At 42.6% G+C, this 22855-nt stretch overlaps 1 protein-coding gene across 2 annotated transcripts in view; it reads right to left on the bottom strand.

Annotated features, from left to right (window-relative positions):
- Positions 1 to 1028: 1028 nt before the first annotated feature.
- Positions 1029 to 22855, bottom strand: part of PDZRN4 (PDZ domain containing ring finger 4) — a 341312-nt gene continuing 319485 nt past the window's right edge. For both annotated transcript variants that reach the window (XM_077265111.1, XM_077265112.1), the window contains 2 exons: positions 17382 to 17498; positions 1029 to 3251 (listed from right to left, as the gene is read on the bottom strand). In XM_077265111.1, the coding sequence (XP_077121226.1) occupies positions 1728 to 3251; positions 17382 to 17498 (1641 nt within the window). In that variant the 3' untranslated portion in view covers positions 1029 to 1727. The remainder of the gene's footprint in view (positions 3252 to 17381; positions 17499 to 22855) is intronic.

Raw genomic sequence — 22855 nt, 5'->3', positions numbered from 1 at the left:
CCTAGTAACCCTAGGGATCCTAACCCTAACCCTAACCCTAGGGATCCTAACCCTAACCCTAGGGGTTAGGGTTAGGATCCCTAGGGTTAGGGTTAGGGTTAGGATCCCTAGGGTTACTAGGGATCCTAACCTTAGGGTTAGGGTTAGGGTTAGGATCCCTAGTAACCCTAGGGTTAGGGTTTTCTTGTTTTTTCTTGTGTTTAGGGTTAGGGTTAGGGTTAGGGTTTTCTTGTTTTTTCTTGTGTTTAGGGTTAGGGTTAGGGTTTTCTTGTTTTTTCTTGTGTTTTCTTGTGTTTTTCTATAAAAACGCATGCGTCTTTAACGCAAGCAAATGCATGTGCTTAAAAACGAATGCGTTTACATAGACAGCAATGCATTTTTTTGCCGCAAATAAACGCATGTGTTTTTTGCGGCAAAAAAACGCCGCTAGAAATTACTACAGGTTGCATTTCTGCAACTAAACGCACGCGTCAAAAAACGCATGCGTTGCCGAAAACGCGTCAAAACGCATGCTAAAAAACGCATGCGTTTTTAATGTTAAGTATAGGAAAAAAACGCATGCGTTTTTTAGTGCTAAAACGCTGCAGATCAAAACGCAAGTGTGAAACCAGCCTATGACTGTGTTTGTGTTGAAGAGCTTGAAGGCCATTAAAAAAAGCTCTAAGAAACCTCAGAGTGATGCAAATATTTTTTGGGGGCAATTGGAGGCTGTCCTGTATTTCATCACAAATTGATTAGCTACAAATCAAATTTCAAAGCTTTATTCATTTCTCTAGAGAGCCCTTGCACCTCAGGAAGATCTGTAATAAAGTCCATGAATATCTCACGCTAGGGCTCCTGGGTGAAAGGGACCATCGTATGGGGCCATCATTAACCTTTGTGCAGCATTATATGGGGTTGGCTTATACTCGAGTATATATGGTAACTGCAGACTTCTGTGATAAACATGGATGACCCATTTAAGTGATCCTGCATGTTTCTTCCATTGGATAGTTGATTACAAATGAAAATTAAATGTTTTAGAATGTTTAATTGGTTAATGTAGAATGTGTGGATGCCTAACCGCATACATTTATCTGCCATAAGTCTATTACACATATTTGGAAGTATATAAGTGCATACAATAAATTAATGTATTCAAAGAGTAAATTCAAACTAATAAAGTCATTATTAGCAATGATGATGAATAATAATTTATTTTGAATCCATCTTCACAGTTATATCTAGCTACATGACTTATGCCAACACAAATCATGGCAAAGTTGCCAACTGACACTTTTATAGGACAAATACAGCTGTAAAATACATATTCAATGTACACTGTCTTCATCAAACACGTCAGAAGATGAGATGTGGTACATTACAAACTTTGTGTGCCTTCCAATAAACAGGTATAAAAAACGGTTTATTTTGGTATTTACTTTATGTCTTCATGAAAGTATAAAAGGAAAAAAAGCTAGAGAAATAAATTTCCACTTACAATAGATATATTAATAAAACAAATGTTTTTTCAAGTTTTCGGAATAAAAAAAATGAACCATTTTAATATCTTCACAAATAATTCCATATTGATAAATAAAGTAGCAATATATGAAAAAGAAAATGTAAAATTGTCAATTCGTTTACAAAAGCGAAACTATAAACAGTCACAAAATCTATAAAATGCCACATTGAACGAGGCAATCACACTCTACCTAAAAAGGTAGCCTACTCCTTGTCAGCCTTACTCAAACAGTAGTGACTGATAAAAAGGCATTATGTACTCTGGCTCCATCAGGAGACTTTTCTCCATGTGTCATGAGTTCTTGGATTGTCATCCAGTTATCCAGTATCTTTTTGTTACGTTTTTTCATCATTTTTTTATGACTCAGTTCAATTATACTAACTTCTTTCCTACTTTCACTTCCGCTCTGTGGACTTTCCTTGAGGCATTCCAACCTGCTACGCATCATGAATTCCCTTCTTCGTCTTTGCTCTTTTGCTCTCATAAGGTGCTGCTTTCTTTCCTCCTTACTCCAGTAACGTCCCATCTTCATCTCACTCATGGTATCATCATCTGTAGTCATCCCGCTTCTCTCCTCCTTGATTTTTAAGGCACGCTCTTTAAGAAGTTTGTCCCTCACTGGTCTTTTAGTAATGTATCTTGTACCATCACTCCTGATTTTGACTTTCCATTCCATTCTTGGCTCTATTGACCTTTGTGATTCTTTACACATTGCAACTAGATTTATTTGACTTTGTGCATATTCCACAGCTGATTTTTGTTGGATGAGCTGCATGTAACTTTGATAATGTCTGGCATGAACAGGTATATTTCCATGTCTATATGCTGAACTGTGATAAGGAGAAAGATATGGAATTTCTTCAGTGCTTCTAGCCCTGTGGTCTAAGAATGTACTGTAGTCTAGCATATTTCCTTCGTATTCTGTGCTAAATTTCTTTTCATTGGTTTTAGATTTTGATGGGGTATTCTCAATACTGCTTAGTCCAGATGACAAATGGTTTGTAACAATAGTGCTTCTGAGATTTTTACGATTTGTAATACTGATAATTCTTTGAAGAGAGCTGTCCGGGGATCTGTCTACTGTCAGAGGTGTGCTTCTACAGCTTTCTGCAGTGTTATAAGCACTAGAACTGTCTTTATCAGATCTCTCTGTATGTTCCCTAATGTTACCGACTTTACTTCTCTGTACTTCAATGCTGGTATTATAATTACAAAATTCATCGTCATGAATTTCCCAAATGTCTCCACTCTGATTATTAGCATTTTTGAGCCGGTGTGCCTGCATGATGCTCTGGCATTCAAGTTCAATACTTCTAAGCTCTTCATTTAAAAGTTGTAACTCATGTTCTACTCCACGCTCTGATCTGCTACATTCAATCGTGCTACTAGAATAATACAGGTCATATTCTCCTCGATTCCGGATTTGGCACTTCAGCTCTAGCAGTTGCCGAAACCTGTCACACTCTTCTTCTTGATTGACAATGAGATCGGAATCTATGAATTCACCTGAAACCAAACTTCCATTGCATTGCAGTTCCCTGCCACCTAAAGTATCCTGACTCTGTCTTAGGTCTGTATTTCTCTGCAGATGGGTAATGTTGCAATCTTTGATTATATTTTCCATTTCTGAGCTTTCATCATGGTGCAGGCTTTCATCAGTGCGACCCACGCCACTGTCTTTTTCATGGTTATTGGATGATGAAGTTGCTGTGTCAGTCGTACCATCTTCCTCTTCTGGCTTTTTTTGCTGAAGGAAAGAAAATATTTTATTAACTCATTTTAGTAAATTGCAACATAGGCAATATTAAATAGAGCATGGAATTGTGCCTTAAAAGAAATACAGGACTTACAGTTCTACAGTTAGTAAAAATGCTTACGCAGGCAGGGCTTTCTCATCTATGCTTTGTAAACAATTAGGAAAGTATTTTTGAATGAACATGTTCTTTTTATGAAGAAAAAAAGAAGAAAGTTATAAAAATATAACATTAAAAGGCTTTTTAGGATTTAACCTCTTTCTGCCATTGGACGGAATAGCACGTCCGATGGCAGATGCACTGCTTCGATGCCTGTGTTGTGATCGCCATTATGAACCGTATAACGGTGACCACAAGAAAAAAAAGCGCGATTTGCCACTTAATTTCTCTCTTCTCTGTTGTGATTGCACATCAGAGGAGAGGGAATAGGGTCCCCAATCCCCTGCCGGTACCTCCGTTGTCCCTCCATGGCCCCCTGAAGTCCCCTGGGCCTCTGTCTTCTTCTTCCGGGAGAAAATGGCAGCCGGCAACTGGCAACAATTGGGAGATTTTTCATACTGGTTCATTTTGGTCACTGTGATAGACCCTATCACAGTGATCAAAACAAAAAAATGGTAAATTCTCCACCTTTATCATCACCTTAGTTAGGGAAAAATAATAAAATAAAGAAAATATATGCATTTCCATTTTCCCATTAGGGTTAGAGTTGGGCTAAAGTGAGTTGGGCTAAAGTTAGGGTTAGGTTTGGGGCTAAAGTTAGGGTTGGGAATAGTGTTAGGTTTGTGGTTATGGTTAGGGTTGGGATTAGGGTTAGAGGTGTGTTGGGGTTAGGGTTGTGATTAAGGTTATGGTTAGGGTTGGGATTAGTGTAAGGTTTGTCGTTAGGGTTATGGTTGGGGTTGGGATTAGGGTTAGGGGTGTGTTGGGGTTAGGGTTGTGATTAGAGTTATGGTTGAGGTTGGGATTAGGGTTAGGGGTTTGTTGGGGATAGGGTTGGAGCTAGAATTGGGGGTTTCCACTGTTTAGGAACATCAGGGGGTCTCCAAACCCGACATGGCGCCACCATTGATTCCAGTCAATTTTGCGTTCAAAAAGTCAAATGGTGCTTCCTCCCTTCTGCGCCCAAACAGTGGTTTACCCCCACATATGGGGCATCAGTGTACTCCAGACAAATGGGACAACAACTTTTGGGGTCCAATTTCTCCTTTTATCTTTGGAAAAATACAAAAATTGGGAGCTAAAAATCAATTTTTGGAAAGAAAAGGATTTTTTATTTAAACGGCTCTGCGTTATATACTGCTGTGAAGCACTTGGGAGTTCAAAGTGCTCACCATATGTCTAGATAAGCTCCATGGGGGGTCTTGTTTCCAAAATAGGGTCACTTGTGGGGGGTTTCTTCTGTTTAGGCACATCAAGGGCTCTGCAAGCGCAACATGATGCCAGCAGACCATTCCATCAAAGTCTGCATTCCAAACCATCACTACTTCCCTTCCAAGCCTCAACATGTGCCCAAACAGTAGTTTTCTCCCACATATGGGGTACCAGCATACTCAGGATAAATTGGACAACTTTTATGGACCAATTTCTCCTGTTACCCTTGTGAAAATAAAAAACTGCGGGCTAAAAATTATTTTTTGTGGAAAAAATGACTTTTTATTTTTACGGCTCTGCGTTGCAAACTTTAGTAAAACACTTGGGGGTTCAAGGTTCACACAACACATGTAAAGTTCCTTGGGGTGTCTAGTTTCCAAAAAGTGGTTACTTGTGGGGGGTTTCCACTGTTAAGGCACATCACAGGCTCTGCAAACTCAGCATGATGCCCCCAGGCCATTCCATTAAAGTCTGCATTTTAAAATGTCGCTACTTCCCTTCCGAGCCCTGACATGTGCCAAAACAGTGGCTCCCCTCCACATATGGAGTTCCAGCTCACTCGGAACAAACTGTACAACAACTTTTGGGGTCCAATTTCTCCTGTTGCCCTTGTGTAAATAAAAAAACATCATTTTTTAGGAATAAAAATTATTTTTTATTTTCACGACTCTGTGTTATAAACTTCTGTGAAGCACTAGGGGGCTCAAAGTGCTCACCACACATCTAGATAAGTTCCTTAAAGGGTCTAGTTTCCAAAATGGTATTACTTGTGGGGGCTTTCCACTGTTTAAACACATCAGGGGCTCTCCAAACGTGACATGGCATCCGATCTCGATTCCAGCCAATTCTGCATTGAAAAAGTCAAACGGCACTCCTTCCCTTCCGAGCTCTGCCATGCACCCAGACAGTAGTTTATGCCCATATATTGGGTATCAGCGTACTCAAGAAAAATTGCACAACAACTCAGGTGGTCTAATTTCTCCTGTTACCCTTGTGAAAATAAATATTTTGGGGGCTAAATGATCATTTTTCTGGAAAAAAATATGATTTTTTATTTTCATGGCTCTTTGTTATAAACTTCTATGAAGCACTTGGGGTTCAAAGTGCTCACCACACATATAGATACTGTAAGTTCATTAAGGGGTCTAGTTTCCAAAATAGTGTCACTTGTGGGGGTTTACACTGTTGAAGGTAAGAATAGTGCTATGCTTTTCTTAGGCTGGGTTCACATTACTTTATAAGCAGTCTGTTAGACGGACTGCATTACACCGGGGCATAATGCGGTGTAACACAGTCTGTTAACGCTGCCACTAAGCCCTATTTCAGGCGCATCACTATCACATGCCCAAAATAGGCGTGTGCTAGCAATGTGCCATCATTGAGTGATGGACCCTGGGACGCGGGCTGCAGCGTTTCTGGGTCCGTAACCTCTAGCGCAGATAGAGCATCTGCTAGCTCTATCTGCGCTAGCGTGATGGCGTGTCGTTGCATTAACGCAGCCCATTTAACACATATGTTGAGCGGGCTGCTTTAACGCAATGTGAACTGTTATGATCTGGTGGCCTAGGAGCAGCATGAACAAGCTCTGGAGTAGGTGGCCTCTATACTGACCGCAGACCCTGAACTTAACACCGCAACTATAAGTAGCCGTGGGATGTTCCTGTCACTCCCTCGACACCTCGTCACAACCGGAGGGAGCCCAAGAGCAGAACCCACAACAGAATTCACAACAGTACCCCCCCCCTTGAGGAGGGGTCACCGAACCCTCACCAGAGCCCCCAGGCCGATCCGGACGAGCCAAATGGAAGGCACGAACCAAATCGTCAGCATGAACATCGGAGGCAAAAACCCAAGAATTATCCTCCTGGCCATAACCCTTCCACTTGACAAGATACTGAAGCCTCCGTCTTGAAAAATGAGAATCCAAGATCTTCTCCACAACATACTCCAACTCCCCATCAATCAACACCGGGGCAGGAGGGTCAACAGAAGGAACCACGGGCACCACATATTTCCGCAACAAAGATCTATGAAAAACATTATGGATGGAAAAAGAGGCTGGAAGGGCCAAACGAAAAGACACTGGATTGATAATCTCAGAAATCCTATAAGGACCAATAAACCGAGGCTTGAACTTCGGGGAAGAAACCTTCATAGGAACATGACGAGAAGACAACCAGACCAAATCCCCAACCCAAAGCCGGGAACCCACACGCCAACGACGGTTGGCAAAACGCTGAGCCTCCTCCTGAGACAACACCAAATTGTCCACAACATGAGCCCAAATCTGCTGCAACCTGTCAACCACAGAGTTCACCCCAGGACACTCAGAAGATTCAACCTGCCCTGAAGAAAAACGAGGATGAAACCCAGAATTACAAAAGAATGGTGAAACCAAGGTAGCCGAACTAGCCCGATTATTAAGGGCAAACTCGGCCAATGGCAAGAAAGCCACCCAATCATCCTGATCGGCAGACACAAAGCATCTCAAATAAGTTTCCAAAGTCTGGTTAGTTCGCTCGCTTTCGCCGTTTGTCTGAGGATGAAATGCTGAAGAAAAAGACAAATCAATGCCCAGCTTAGCACAAAAGGACCGCCAAAACCTAGAAACAAACTGGGAACCTCTACCGGACACAATATTCTCCGGAATGCCATGCAAACGAACCACATGCTGAAAAAACAACGGAACCAACTCAGAAGAGGAAGGCAATTTAGGCAAAGGTACCAAATGAACCATCTTAGAAAACCGGTCACACACCACCCAGATAACAGACATCCTCTGGGAAACAAGAAGATCCGAAATAAAATCCATAGAAATATGCGTCCAAGGCCTCTCAGGGACCGGAAAAGGCAAAAGCAACCCACTGGCGCGGGAGCAGCAAGGTTTGGCCCGCGCACAAGTCCCACAGGACTGCACAAAAGAACGCACATCCCGTGACAAAGAAGGCCACCAAAAGGACCTACTAACCAAATCTCTGGTACCAAAAATCCCAGGATGGCCAGCCAACACAGAACAGTGAACCTCAGAAATCCCTTTACTAGTCCATCTGTCAGGAACAAACAGTTTCCCCGCTGGACAGCGATCAGGTTTATCAGCCTGAAACTCCTGAAGAACCCATCGCAAATCAGGGGAGATGGCAGAAAGAATCACCTCCTCCTTCAGAATACCAACCGGCTCAAGAATCCCAGGGGAATCAGGCAAATAACTCATAGAGAGGGCATCAGCCTTAACATTCTTAGAACCCGGAAGATACGAGACAACAAAATCAAAATGGGAGAAAAACAGGGACCATCGGGCCTGTCTAGGATTCAGCCGTTTGGCAGACTCGAGGTAAATCAGATTCTTATGATTGGTCAAGACCACAATACGGTGCTTGGCCCCCTCAAGCCAATGTCGCCACTCCTCAAATGCCCACTTCATAGCCAACAACTCACGATTGCCGACATCATAATTGCGTTCTGCAGGCGAAAACTTTCGAGAAAAGAAGGCACACGGTTTCATCAAGGAACCATCAGAATTCTTCTGAGACAAAATGGCCCCTGCCCCAATCTCAGAAGCGTCAACCTCAACCTGAAAAGGAAGAGATACATCCAGCTGACGCAACACAGGGGCAGAAGTAAATCGGCGCTTAAGCTCCTGAAAGGCAGAAACAGCCTCAGAGGACCAATTAGCTACATCAGCGCCCTTCCTCGTTAAATCGGTCAGGGGTTTAACCACACTGGAGAAGTTGGCAATGAAGCGGCGATAAAAATTAGCAAAGCCCAAAAATTTCTGAAGGCTCTTCACGGATGTGGGCTGGATCCAATCATGAATGGCCTGAACCTTAACCGGATCCATTTCTATAGATGATGGAGAAAAAATGAAGCCCAAAAAAGAAACCTTCTGTACTCCAAAGAGGCACTTAGACCCCTTCATAAACAAGGCATTATCACGAAGGACCTGAAATACCATCCTGACTTGTTTCACATGAGACTCCCAATCATCTGAAAAAATAAAAATATCATCCAAATATACAATCATGAATTTATCAAGATCATTCCGAAAAATATCATGCATGAAGGACTGAAACACAGATGGGGCATTAGAGAGTCCGAATGGCATCACAAGATATTCAAAATGGCCCTCGGGCGTATTAAACGCAGTTTTCCATTCGTCACCCTGCTTAATACGAACAAGATTATATGCCCCTCGAAGGTCAATCTTAGTAAACCAACTAGCCCCCTTAATCCTGGCAAACAAACCAGAAATCAAAGGCAAAGGGTATTGGAATTTGACCGTGATCTTATTCAAGAGGCGATAATCAATACAGGGTCTCAAGGAGCCATCCTTCTTGGCAACAAAAAAAAAACCTGCTCCCAATGGAGAAGAAGATGGCCGAATATGCCCCTTCTCCAAAGACTCCTTTACATAGCTCCGCATGGCGGCATGTTCAGGCACAGACAGGTTGAAAAGTCGGCCCTTAGGAAACTTAGAGCCTGGAATCAAGTCAATAGCACAATCACAGTCCCTATGCGGTGGAAGGGAACTGGACTTGGGCTCATCGAAAACATCCTGGAAATCTGACAGAAACTCAGGAATTTCAGAAGAGTGGGAGGAGGAAATTGACATCAGAGGAACGTCATCATGAACCCCCTGACAACCCCAACTAGTCACAGACATAGATTTCCAATCCAACACCAGATTATGTACCTGTAACCATGGAAACCCCAGCACAATAGCATCATGCAAATTATGCAACACCAGGAAACAACAATCTTCCTGATGGGCTGGCGCCATGCACATGGTTAACTGTGTCCAAAACTGAGGTTTATTTTTAGCCAATGGTGTAGCATCAATACCCCTCAAAGGGATAGGACTCCGCAAAGGCTGTAAGGGAAAACCACAACGTCTGGCAAATTCTAAGTCCATCAAATTTAAAGCGGTGCCTGAATCCACAAATGCCATGACAGAGAATGACGATAATGAGCAGATCAGGGTCACAGATAACAGAAATTTAGGTTGTACAGTACTGATGGTAACTGAATTAGCGATTCTCTTGGCACGCTTAGGGCAATCAGAAATAACATGAGCAGAATCGCCGCAGTAAAAGCACAACGTATTCTGATGTCTAAATCCTTGGCGTTCAGCTCTAGACACAATCCTATCACACTGCATAGGCTCAGGACTCCGCTCGGAAGACAATGCCATAGTGTGCACAACTCTGCGCTCACGCAAGCGCCGATCAATTTGAATGGCCAGAGACATAGAATCACTCAGACCCTTAGGCATGGGGAAGCCCACCATAACATCTTTAACAGATTCAGAAAGACCCTTTCTGAAAATTGCCGCCAAAGCATCCTCATTCCACTTAGTAAGCACAGACCATTTTCTAAATTTCTGGCAATATGATTCTGCCGCTTCTTGACCCTGACACAGGGCCAACAAGGTTTTCTCAGCATGATCCACAGAATTAGGTTCATCATACAGTAACCCAAGCGCCTGAAAAAAGGTGTCTACATTAAGCAAGGCCGGATTCCCAGATTCCAGGGAAAATGCCCAATCCTGCGGGTCGCCATGCAACAGAGAAATGACAATTTTTACCTGCTGGATGGGATCACCAGAGGAACGGGGCTTCAGAGCAAAAAACAGTTTACAGTTATTTTTAAAGCTCAAAAATTTGGACCTGTCCCCAAAAAACAGATCGGGGGTAGGAATTCTAGGCTCTAAAACAGGAGTCTGCACGATATAATCAGAAATACCCTGTACTCTAGCAGCAAGTTGATCCACCCGAGAAGTAAGTCCCTGAACATCCATGTCAGCGCCTAACTCTTGAGCCACCCAGAGGTGAAGAGGGAAAAAAAAACACAACAGAGTACAGAAAAAAAAATGGCTCAGCACTTTCTTTCCCTTCTTTTGAGATGCGGTTAACTCATTGTTGGCCAGTTGTACTGTTATGATCTGGTGGCCTAGGAGCAGCATGGATGAGCTCTGGAGTAGGTGGCCTCTATACTGACCGCAGACCCTGAACTTAACACCGCAACTATAAGTAGCCGTGGGATGTTCCTCTCACTCCCTCGACACCTCGTCACAGCCGGAGGACTAATTACCCCCAAAGAAAGAAACAGGAAAACTATCTTGCCTCAGAGAAAATCCCCAAAGGAAAGACAGCCCCCCACAAATATTGACTGTGAGACGAGAGGGAAATTACAAACGCAGACTGAAAACAGAATTTAGCAAAGGAGGCCACGCTACCTAGAAAGAAAAGACAGGACAGAGTACTGTGCGGTCAGTATTAAAATACTACAAAAATCCACCACAGAGAATACAAAAATCTCCACACCTAACTAAAGGCATGGAGGGTAACTCTGCGACTCCAGAGCTTCCAGCTTGGCTGAATAAATCCTTACACAGACAAAGCTGGACAAGAAAAAACATAGCAATTCACTGAACTATAAAGTCCACCGCATGTGGACTGCAAAAACAAAGCCAGGACTTATCTTTGATGATTTGGACAATCCAGCAGGAGAAACCAAGCAGAGATGTGAATCCTCCAGAAAAACAATGGACAACTGGCACTCACTAAAGGGTGAAGCCAGCCTAAATAGCCCCGTCCAAAGTGGAAGCACCTGATGACTGCTGTGAAGGACAAACAGCAGCACTACCACTTATAACCACCGGAGGGAGCCCAAGAGCAGAACCCACAACAGAATTCACAACAGTGAACCTAACCTTAAAATAAAGAAGGATGGACACCTTGAATTCAGGAATAAATGCCTGTGAGAACACAACCTAATGCTGTATTTTTTTATGATATGTGTCAAAGATAAGAATGCTATGTGAAGAGGCAGTTGATCTCTAAGTTTAGTCACTGTTATGAAAAGTTTGCAAAGTCTTCTAAGCCCACAGACTCCAATAGCCAAAAATATGCTAAAATCAGGTCCTCACTCCAAAGTAGACAGTTTACACAATACAAAAATACATCAGGAGTTCAGGACATTTCTATTAGAACATACACTATCTAGTTCTGTCCAGCAAATCAATCACATAGAAACAACAGGTATAAGAAGCCACAAGAGCACCTGGCTTCTTCCACTTCCAAAGGAATGTAAAGGCCGCAGCCAATCAGTGGCTACTGATTTATTGCTGCTGTCACTTGATGTCAGGATGTTGATGCCCAGACACAGATGAGGGACACAGTAATGAGGGCAGGTGAGCAGTTCTGGTCCATGGGTGTGAGCATAGGATTTTTATCTTTCTCCCAACCTGGGCTCAATGACAATAATGTAGGAGAAGCCCCATTTAATGCCTACTTTTTACATTTGTTGTTGGCCTTTTTTGGATATAATTTTTTAGCGTTTTGTCAGAATTTTGTACCACATTTTTAGCGACTATTTTACATTTTAGTCTCACATTTTTTATTGCATTTTTTAAAGTCCTATTGAGAAGCCTAAGAGAAGAATTACTGAAAAAAATGTCATAGCTGGAGCATGCAACATTTTGAAAAAAAGAAGCAAAGAAACCCTATATATGTCAAAAGAGGCAAAAGAAAAGGTGTGAAAAATTGCTAAAAATATCCCAAAAGTCTGAAACCTGCCTTAACCCCTTACTGACATATGACGTATTTGTATGTCATATGCCAGCTCTGTGACTTTCATGTGGGCTCGCACACCAAGCCCACATCTTTCCCCACATATGACACCAGATTTAATCAGCCATCATGTGCCTCTGACAGTCATTGGTGGATCAAAGCTCTTCTCATCTCTGTTAACCTTTTAAAACCCACTATAAATCTGTGACAGAATTATTTAACACACGCAGGTTGGCAAGGGGTCGCGTCATTCCATCTGTCCACAGTCAGAGATTGCGGGGTGCCAATGGGTTGTGATGATATTCGGGGTCTGCTGAAGACGCTTGTGCCTGTCATTACGATCCTCCTGTGAAAGCCAGCTCAAAGCTGTCGTACATAGGTGATCATGATTTCTGCTATACATAGCATGGCTGATGCAATGCATGTATTTATTGCACAAGTGATCAGATAATCCCAGCTTCAGGTCTCCTAAGGAGACTATTAAATACAGTGAAAAGTAAGAAAAGGTTTTTAAAAATATGAAAAAAGATTAAAAAAGCACAAAGGATAAAATCACTCCCTTTTGCCCAATTAAAAATAAAGCAGCAAAAAATATATATTTGGTATTGCTATATTCAGAAAAGTCTGATTTATCAATATATAAAATATATTAATACAATCAGTAAATGGCATAATGACAAAAATAATTGAAACTCCAGAATTACCTTTTTAAGTCCGCTGCAACATTGCCATAAAGTGCAATTAGAGGTGATTAAAGCACTGTATCTACCTTAAAATGATATCAGTAAAAACATTTAGTCGAGGCACTAAAAATAGCCCTCACATAGCCCCATATCCCCAAAATATGAAAATGTTATGGGTCGATATGGCGACACAAGATATTTTATTTTTTTACAAATTTCAAATTTTTTTTCACCTCTTAAATAAAAAAAAAACTATGTGTGTTTGATATCTGCGTACTTAAACTGACCTGGAGAATCATATTGCCAGGATATTTTTACTATATAATGAACATGGTAAATACATTTTTTTTTAAAATGTGAAATTGCTCTTTTTTGAATTTCAAAGCTCTTGGAATTTTTTTCCCGTTATCGAGTACACTATATGGTAGAATGAATTCATACAATTTGTACTGCAAAAAAACCAAACCTCAAATGGTGGAAGAATACAAATGTTTTGGCTCTTGAACGAAGAAGAGGAGGTGCGAAGGAGTTAAAATGTTACTAGCATTACAGTTTACTTTATAATACAACTCTTTACAGCGAATAATTGTCTCCTTTATAGCAATGCTGTTCATATCTCATATCTGTTTTTCATATAGAGATTGTTTCTCTGTGGATGTATATAAAATATTTAAACTTCTGGGAATATGAATAATTACAGTGAAAACAGAATTGTACAATTACAATTCAAACCTATGCAGTAATCCATCAATTTAGATTGGCCTCAGGATGCAATGTATTGTACAGACTTCTACTTGTGCCTCTTTTGGACACCAGGGGAGATTATCGCTATTAGGTCGGGGTTACACTTGCGAGTGTGATGCGAGAAACTCACAGGAGTCTCTTGCATCAATACCAGACACTGCTGCCGGCACTCGGGTTACCGGAGCATGCAACTGCATAAAAATACATGCAGCCGCACACTCCAGTCCGAGTGCCAGCGGAAGTGCCAGGTGTTGATGCGAGAAAGTCGTGCAAGTTTCTCGCATCACACTCGCAGGTGTGACCCAGCCTTACAGTAATTCTGGTAAACTGTGTGCAAAGTACACAGCCTCAAAGGAGCTGACTTTTACCTCTAAGCACTTGCTTCAATTATATTTTTAAAGTATATGGACACCTTTTGTGGGATTATTTCTTACACTTAAATGCATGTATTTTGTGCTAAAATCAGTTTTGAACTTTATTAAAAGTTTTGTACTGTTTGGCTACAGATTTTGCACTTTACAGTACTGTAGAAGTGGTGAAGCTGTTGGTTTGCTTCCTGACACTCTAAAGGGTTAAATGTATTTAATGTTCATGTATGTTATAAAATGGTAACACTCAATGGGCTGCAGCTAGCTTAGACAGGGACAACTTTAATGGCCGGCCCAGTTTGGGAGGGAGAACTGAGAGGTTGTGTCAAGTACAGGAACTGACAGATTCAGTGAGTTTTGAGCAGTGACAGGCAGCAGGCTCAGGTCAGAGGCTGCTAAGGACAGCATGAGCCTAACACCTCAGGGCAGTAGATTGGCAGAGAACCCCTTCACACATGTCACCCTTATTTGCCGGCTTGGGAAAGTTGAGAGAGATGTTGGGGCTTGGGGGCACATTCTGCCTGCGAAGCTTCAGGAGAAATTGGACTCAAACTCTAAGGCCATGTGCACACGTTCAGGATTTTTAGCGTTTTTTTCGCGTTTTTTCGCTATAAAAACATGATAAAAACGCGAAAAAAACGCTAACATATGCCTCCCATTATTTACAAGGTATTCCGCATTTTTTGTGCAAATGTTGCGATTTTTTTCCGCGAAAAAATCGCATAGCGGAAAAAAAAGCAACGTGTTCATTAAAAATGCGGAATTTCAGGGATTCCGCACACCTAGGAGTCCATTGATCTGCTTACTTCCCGCACGGGGCTGTGCACACCATGCGGGAAGTAAGCAGATTATGTGCAGTTGGTACCCAGGGTGGAGGAGAGGAGACTCTCCTCCACGCACTGGGCACCATATAAGTGGTCAAAAAATAAGAAATAAAATAAAAAATAGTCCTATACTCACCCTCGATGTCCCGCGCAGTGTTCCCGCCTCACCGCTGCACGCTGCCGTTCGGTTCCTGTAGCTGATGTGCGGCGAAGGACCTTGCCGATGACATCACTGTCCTGTGATTGGTCGTGAGCGGTCATGTGACCGCTCACGTGACCGTGACGTCACGGAAGGCCCTGTGCGCACAGACCAGCTATAGGAAGACAAACGGACGCCGCTGATGAGATGTCTGGGTGAGTATAAGCATTTTTTTATTTTTTTTATTATTTTTAAACATTCTATCTTTTACTATAGATGCTGCATAAGCTGCATCTATAGTAAAAAGTTGGTCACACTTGTCAAACAGTATGTTTGACAAGTGTGACCAACTTGTCAGTCAGTTTTCCAAGCGATGCTACAGATCGCTTGGAAAACTTTAGCATTCTGCAAGCTAATTACGCTTGCAGAATGCTAAAAAAACGCGAAAAAAACGGAAAAAAAACGCAAAAAAAAAAAGGCGGATTTCTTGCAGAAAATTTCCGGTTTTCTTCAGGAAATTTCTGCAAGAAATCCGCAACGTGTGCACATGGCCTTAGAGGCAGAGTGAGATGAAATTCAGATATACTGCTAGAAAAGGAGAAGATTCCCTAGAGCTAGAGAAGATAGTAAAAGGATGTTCCGAGAACCAGGGCTGAAGTTGTGTTAAGTACCTGTGGGGAAGATGACAACAACCCTTTGTGCTTTATCCTCTACACCTGCCTGTAAATACTATAAATACTGTCATTCGCCAAGTAAAAGTTTGGTTGTTTTTATGAACCTCGTGCTTCCTTAATTGATTGCTGCCCAGGTTATAACATTGTAAAGTTGAGCCGCGAAAATGAAAAAAATCTAATTTTCCTCAGAAAAATGTTGTTTTGGCCCCAAATTTTGCATTTTCATAAGGGTAACAGGAAAAATATTTTGGCCACAGAGGTCTTATTCTTGCGGGACGAGTTGAAGTTTTTATTGGTACCATTCTCGGGCACATGACATTTTTTTAATCAATTTCTGTAACAATATTTGGGAGGCAGAGTGAGCAAAAACAGCAATTCAGAATTTTTTTTGAGGGGGGATGGTTTATGCTATTTCATGTGTGGTGAAATTGATAAGGCAGTTTTATTCTTCGGGTCAGTACGGTTACAGTGATACCTTATTTATATCTTTTTTTATGTTTTGGTGCTTTTACACAATTTTATAGAAAAATAACTATTTTTGCATCACTTTATTCTGAGAGCTATAACTTTTTTATTTTTTATTTTTCCGCTGATAGAGTTGTATGACAGCTTGTTTTTTTCTGGACAAGATGTTGTTTTCCGCCGTGCCATGTTTATTTATATCCGTCTTTTTTATAATGTTTTATTCCAATTTTTGCTCGGTGGCATGATGATAAAGCATTATTTTTTTGCCTTTTTTATTTTTTTATGGTGCTCACTAAAGGGGTAACCAGTGGGACAGTTGTATAGGTCGGGTTGTTGTAGACATGGCGATACCAAATATGTGTGCTTTTATTGTTTAAATATTTTTTTCATACAAATATTCATAGGTACAATATCTTTTGCTTTTTTATGATTTTTTTAATATTCTTACAATTATCTAAAACTTTTTTTTACTTTTTTTTTAACTTTTTTACTTTGTCCCACTATGGGACTATAATTTTTTGCAGGCTGATCGCTTATACAGCATGGGGATGCAGTAGCATCCCCATACTGTAGAAACTGTCAGCTCTGCACTGACAGAGAAAGTTGCAATGCTGATCATGCACTGCACATGATCAGCAAGTTTCCTAGCTCTGGTGACCCAAATGTCGACATGACGACATTGGGTCACCAAGGCAACGATTGAGATCACACCACGGGGTCTCCGATCCAAACAGCCCTCTGCCAGCTCCAGGAATGCTGCGATTGCAGCATTTCAAAGGTTAAAGCGCTGGGAGCAATGTGTGTGCACAGGCGATCAAAATTATGTAATAATCTGTCCGTGGTCAAATAGGTCCAGGGCACATGGATGGATTATTACGCCAAATATCAGAAACGAGTTAAAGTCAAAATTGGCTCGATTACTAAAAGGTTAATTAAATTGTCATTAATATAGCAATCAACATAGCCGGACCTAAACAAAAGCCTAAAATGATTGCTTTTTCTCAGTACCGTGTTTATTCTGCCTAATTGCTTCAAAACTGATTTTTTTTTATATCTGTCACAAAGTATGACCACACTGTTATTTGCAGAAAGATGTACCATGTACACACAGGAGATAAACTTTCCAAATAAAAAAAGCTTTGGACAGAGAAATGTTGTAATTTAATATAAAAAATATTGTCCTTTGTAAAATATCTGTATCTGTTGTGAGAAGTAGTAAGTTGTTGATGTTTTTCTCCTTTTATGGTGAAAATAATAAAAATAAAAAGGCTGTATAATAACTTTTACCTGTTGTACTTCATTAGCTGGGTATTGCATTGCTTCGTGACGTTGTTCCTCCAGTATTTGCATGTTTAACTCTTCCAAGAATTCATTCCTTTCATCATCGAGCCAGCCTTCGTCCATCTGTATAGAATACATTAGTATATGATTTTAGTACTGACACATGGTAATGTGGTGTAAGCCCTAATAGCAACGCCTGGCCACTTCCTTTCATCATAATGACTCTTTTGAAATACAAGCTTTTTATACTTTGCTTTACACACAAATAATAATGATGATAACATATTCATTTTCAATGCCTTTCATCCTGCACATAAACAATAAGACTAATTTGTTGATAATCTGCAAGATCTTGTAACATTATGAAAAAGAGATAGGCAGCAATAAACAGTAAATGTGGATGTTCAGTGAACTCTTTCTGGTGTCAGGTACAATCCCAGATGTTGACACACTCCAGTTGAAACTCATATACAGCATTATGCTGAATTTTCACTTCAAAGCTAAATGTGCTGGAAAATAACATTATATTAAATCCAATGCCAGAAAAAAGGTTTGGGTTAGAATCAGTAGATAATTTCATACTGGTATCCAAAAACCAGAAATAAAAATATTCATTTACTGTGTCTCAAATTTTACTTTATATATGCCCCAATATACAGTTGTGCTCAAAAGTTTATGTACCCTGGCAGAATTTTTGCTTTCTTGGCCTTTCTTCAGAGAATATGAATGTAACACCAAAATGTTTTCTCCACTCCTGGTTAGTGGTTGTGTGAAGCCATTTACTGTCAAACTACTCTGTTTTTGCTTTTAAAATGACAACCCAAAACATCCAAATGACCCTGATCAAAAGTTCACATAACCTGGTGATCTTGGCCTGATAATATGCACAGAAGTTGACACAAATGGGTTTGAATGGCTACTAAAGGTAACATCCTCACCTGTGACCTGTTTGCTTGTAATCAGTGTGTGTGCATAAAAGCTGAGTGAGTTTCTGGGATCCAGACAGACTCTTGCATCTTTCATCCAGCCACTGATGTTTCTGGATTGTGAGTCATGGGAAAGCAAAATAATTATCAACAGATCTATGGGAAAAGGTAGTTGAACTGTATAAAACAGGAAAGGGATGCAAAAAGATATCCAAGGAATTGATAATGCCAGTCTGCTGTGTTTAAACTGTGAGTAACAAATGGAAAATCAGGGGCTCTGTAAAAACAAAACCACGATGTTAGGTGTCGAGTTCCCACCGCTACACAGGGGGAATCTTGAACCATGTCTACTGCGGTCTCCAATTCTCCTCCAGCCACAGTGGAACCTGCTAAGCAGAGATGTAGATCCCAGCATCTGGCTCAAGCTGATACTGTGTGCTTGGTTACTGCTGCCTTTCCAGGCTCTGCCTTTGTAGCCATCACTGATCAGCAGCGAGCAGGTGTTTCTGGGACTAGGTCCAGCTTTTCCCATACTGAGCATGCCCACGGGACGACCTCCCATTGGAGGTCGGGGGTCACATTCTCAGGTCCTGTTGCAGCTCCTGTTGGACCATCTGGAAGGTCCTGGAGCGCTACATCTATAAAAGGTTCGCACGGCTGCTGGACCATATGATAGTATAAACTTGATAACGTGTGTATGTCGATGGATCAAAGCTCCTTAATCATTCCCATTCCTTGTGTTGATGACTGCTTGCGAATGGTGGAAGCTACCTATCGCCCGACAGTGCAACCTGCACACTTTGCACACGTTTCAGCGTCAAATCGCAGTGCCCATTTGTATGGCACCGTGCACAATCAGTGCGCTTTACTGACAGCCAGTCAGTGTAGGGTGGGAACTCCCACTTGGACTCAGCATCTGACTCAAGGCATCCTTAGGCGCGGGCTCAAAAGCGACCGAGGGTCAGAGTGAGTCCAATCACCAGTTTAGTGGGGGTGATTCATAGGTATCCCACTAATGTCTTTCAGCTGCAACCTGTGACTGCTAACAGGGTGCAGCGTATTTATGACGACTCTGTGAAGCAACAGAGTTCGCTTCTATTCACACTGGGTGAGGTCTAACCCATGTGTGAGCAAGCGTCCAACCGCCATTACTCAGCAGCAGGTGTCATCTCTGCACGGTGGACCCCGGACTGTGAACGCACCTCATATTATTATTATTTGGTGCGTTCCGCCAGTCCTAACACACGATCAGGTAGACCAACAAAAATGTCATCCACAACTGCGAGGAAAATGGTTCAGGATGTAAAGAAAAACCCACAAATAACATCAGCTTAAATACTGGACTCTCTGAAAACTAGCGGTGTAGCTGTTTTAAGATCCACAATAAGGAGACTCTTGAAGAAAAATGGGCTGCATGGTCAAGTCGCCAGAAGAAAGCCATTACTGCGCAAATGCCACAAAGTATCTCGCCTACAATACACAAAACAGCACAGAGACAAGCCTCAAAACTTCTGGAACAAGCTAATTTGGAGTGATGAGACCAAAATTGAACTTTTTGGCCACAACCATAAATTTTACATTTGGAGAGAGGTCAACAAGGCCTATGATAAAAGGAACACCATTCATACTGTAAAGCACCGAGGTGGATTACTTATGTTTTGGGGATGTGTGAGCTACAAAGGCATAGTAACCTTGATCACAGTTGAATGAAAGATGAATGCAGCATTTTATCAGCAAATACCGGGAGGCAAATTTGCACTCATCAGGCCAGAAGCGGCGCATGGGACGTACTTGGACAATCCAACATGACAACGATCCAAATCACAAGGCCAAGTTAACCTGTCATTGGATACAGCAGAACAAAGGTTCTGGAGTGGCTATCTCAGTCTCCTGACCTCAGTATCATTGAGCCAGTCTGGGGAGATCTCAAGCGCGCAGTTCCTGCTAGACAGCCCAGGAATATGCAGGAACCGGAGGCTTTGTGCCAAGAAGAGTGGGCAGCTTTACCATCTGAGAAAATAAAGAACCTCATTGTCACGATCCATTTTTGGATTTGTGACAGCTCTGGTTCCACACACATTAAAGCTTTTTCCTTTCAGGCCATTGGGGGTTAAATGCAGTTTTTCCCCCGCTGGCAACCTGGTGTTACTGCAGTGTTTCTGGGTCAGCTAGTGTTGCTGGTGACCACGCCCACATCCTTTAAAAGGTCACCTGGTGCATCAACTGACTGTTGGTGATACAGGTCCTTTCTGAATACCAACCTAGCAGGAGCAGCTCCCTGGTGTCAGCCAAGTCTGGTGTTTGGAGCTCTGTTGCTGTACAATCTGTGGTGTGGAGTTTAGCAGCAGTGTGCACAAGCTAAGTGCTGAGTTTTTGTTATCTTGTTCCTTTGTTGTTATGCATTCCCCTTTTGGTATTGTGTTCCCCTCACTCTCATATTGTGTCATCCTGTTTATTTGCTTTTTGGTTCTGTGTACTTTGTTCACCTACATGGGTGGGGGTTGGGGGTTTAGCTCAGCGTTTAAACAGAGATAGGAACAGGTCGGTGACTTGGGCCTCCCTACCTTCAAGGGTACCCCCAAGTTAAGGAAAGACAGGGCTCCCCCTAGCCTGAGGGGTAGTTTAGGGGCCAGATTCCTCATCTGCTGTTTTTCCATCAGTGCCCGTGACATTATCACCAACCAACCATACATTTTTTTTTTCTTTGTTGAGCCATGGCTCAAATGCAGGCCTTTACCCAACTGCTCCTGTCCATCACCGATGAGCTTAAGGGTCTGTGTGGTGAGGGGGTGCAGCATCTGCAGCAGTTGTTGGGGTTCAGGGCCTCAGCTCAGGTGCAGGCTCAACCAGAACCCAAGATATCTCTCCCTGACAGGTTTTCTGGAGGGAGAGATATATCTTTGGTTTTCAAGGAAGCCTGCAAGTTGTAGTTCAGGCTCCGCCCTTGTTCATCAGGGAGTAAGGAACAGCATGTGGGGATTATAGTTTCCTTTCTCAAGGGTGATCCCCAATCCTGGGTCTTCTCCCTGCTGACCAGTTCACCATCCTTACGGTCAGTGGATGAGTTTTTCACGGCATTGGCGCTGGTGTATGGTGATTCTGATGGCGTCTCTCTAGCGGAATCCCGACTCCGTAAGATCAAGCAGGGGGGCCGGCTGGCTGAGGAGTACTGGTCACAGTTCAGGAGGTGGGCCACTGATACACAGAGGAATGACCCTGCCCTTAGGAGCCATTTTATACAGGGTCTGTCTCCAAGGTTGCAGGATTCTCTGGTGCAAGATGCCGCCCCCAGGTCATTGGAGGCCACCATGTCCCTTGCCATATGGGTGGATAGACGCTTGAGGGAGAGGCATACACCTTATATGCCTCCTGTAGTCATTGCTAGGGAGGAGGACACACCGGTACAGGTGGATGAACCCATACAGGTGGGAGGAGTTGGTTCCCAAACGGGGTTGCCTGCGGTTCATCGTGGTGTGGGGGCATGTTTTTACTGTGGGCAGACTAGTCATTTCATCAATGTCTGCCCAGCTCATGCCAAAATACCATCATCCACTCCGAAGCCACGTCCCCCTGGTCATGTGAAGGGAGGTGACCAGGGAGTGTATGTTTTCTCCATTTTCTCATCTCAGTGCACCATCCCTGCTGGAGTGGTGGATGGAGGGGTGACTGAGACAATTCCAGTGCTTGTGGACAGTGGGGCAGGTGTCAGTCTGGTGGATGCTCACTTTGTCCAGACCCATGGCCTCAGGTGTAGGACACTAGCAATAACCATAAGCATCCAGGCCATAGACTCTGTTCCACTCAGCCAGCGGAGCGTTACCCAAGTCGTAGACAATATACATCTGCATATCGGGGCTTCTCATGAAGAGTCCATGTCGTGCTACATCTTGGAGGGCATGCCAACTCCCATGGTCTTAGGACTCCCTTGGTTGAAAAAACACAACCCGGTCATAGATTGGCAGTCCAGTGAAGTAGTCAGCTTTGGTCAGTTGTGTCAGGACTGCTAGCTGGGAGCTACGATCTCTGCCATCCTTCTACAATCTACCCCTTCTTCTCCAGTTGGGGCAGCAGAGGTACTGCCAGAGAGTAGGGGCGAAACCCTACCCTCACTATATGCTTACCCGGTGTGTCAGAGACCTCTTAGGAGGAGGGGTCAGAGGAGGGTGGTGGTTTCCTCTGTGCATAGTGGGAGTGTGAGTTTGGTGACACAGGGGGATGCCTCTTTTGTTGGTTCTGAAGAGTTCACCGTCTTGTGGCAGATGCATGTGTGAGAATAAATGTTCAGGCCGGACCTGTGTGTGAATGAATACGTATGGGTGTCCACCAAAGACATCAGGTGGAAGTATGATACTGGAATCTGGAGTTCGAGGGTAATCAGGCCACATTGGGTCTCGGCCATTCTCAGCCCAGGGACTTACTGTTAGGGCTGGCAGAACGCACTGAGTATATTTAGATATTGTTATTGGTGCGTTCGGAGCCCGGGGTCCCTTGTGCAGGAGACCAACCTGCTGCTAGCAAATGGTGGCACAATATGGCGGTAGAAGTGAACTCTGT

This window comes from Ranitomeya variabilis, chromosome 5 (genome assembly GCF_051348905.1).
Source record: "Ranitomeya variabilis isolate aRanVar5 chromosome 5, aRanVar5.hap1, whole genome shotgun sequence".
Taxonomy (NCBI): domain Eukaryota; kingdom Metazoa; phylum Chordata; class Amphibia; order Anura; family Dendrobatidae; genus Ranitomeya; species Ranitomeya variabilis.
The sequence above is the reverse complement of the archived record's forward strand: the minus strand, read 5'-3'. Positions and strand labels throughout refer to the sequence as shown.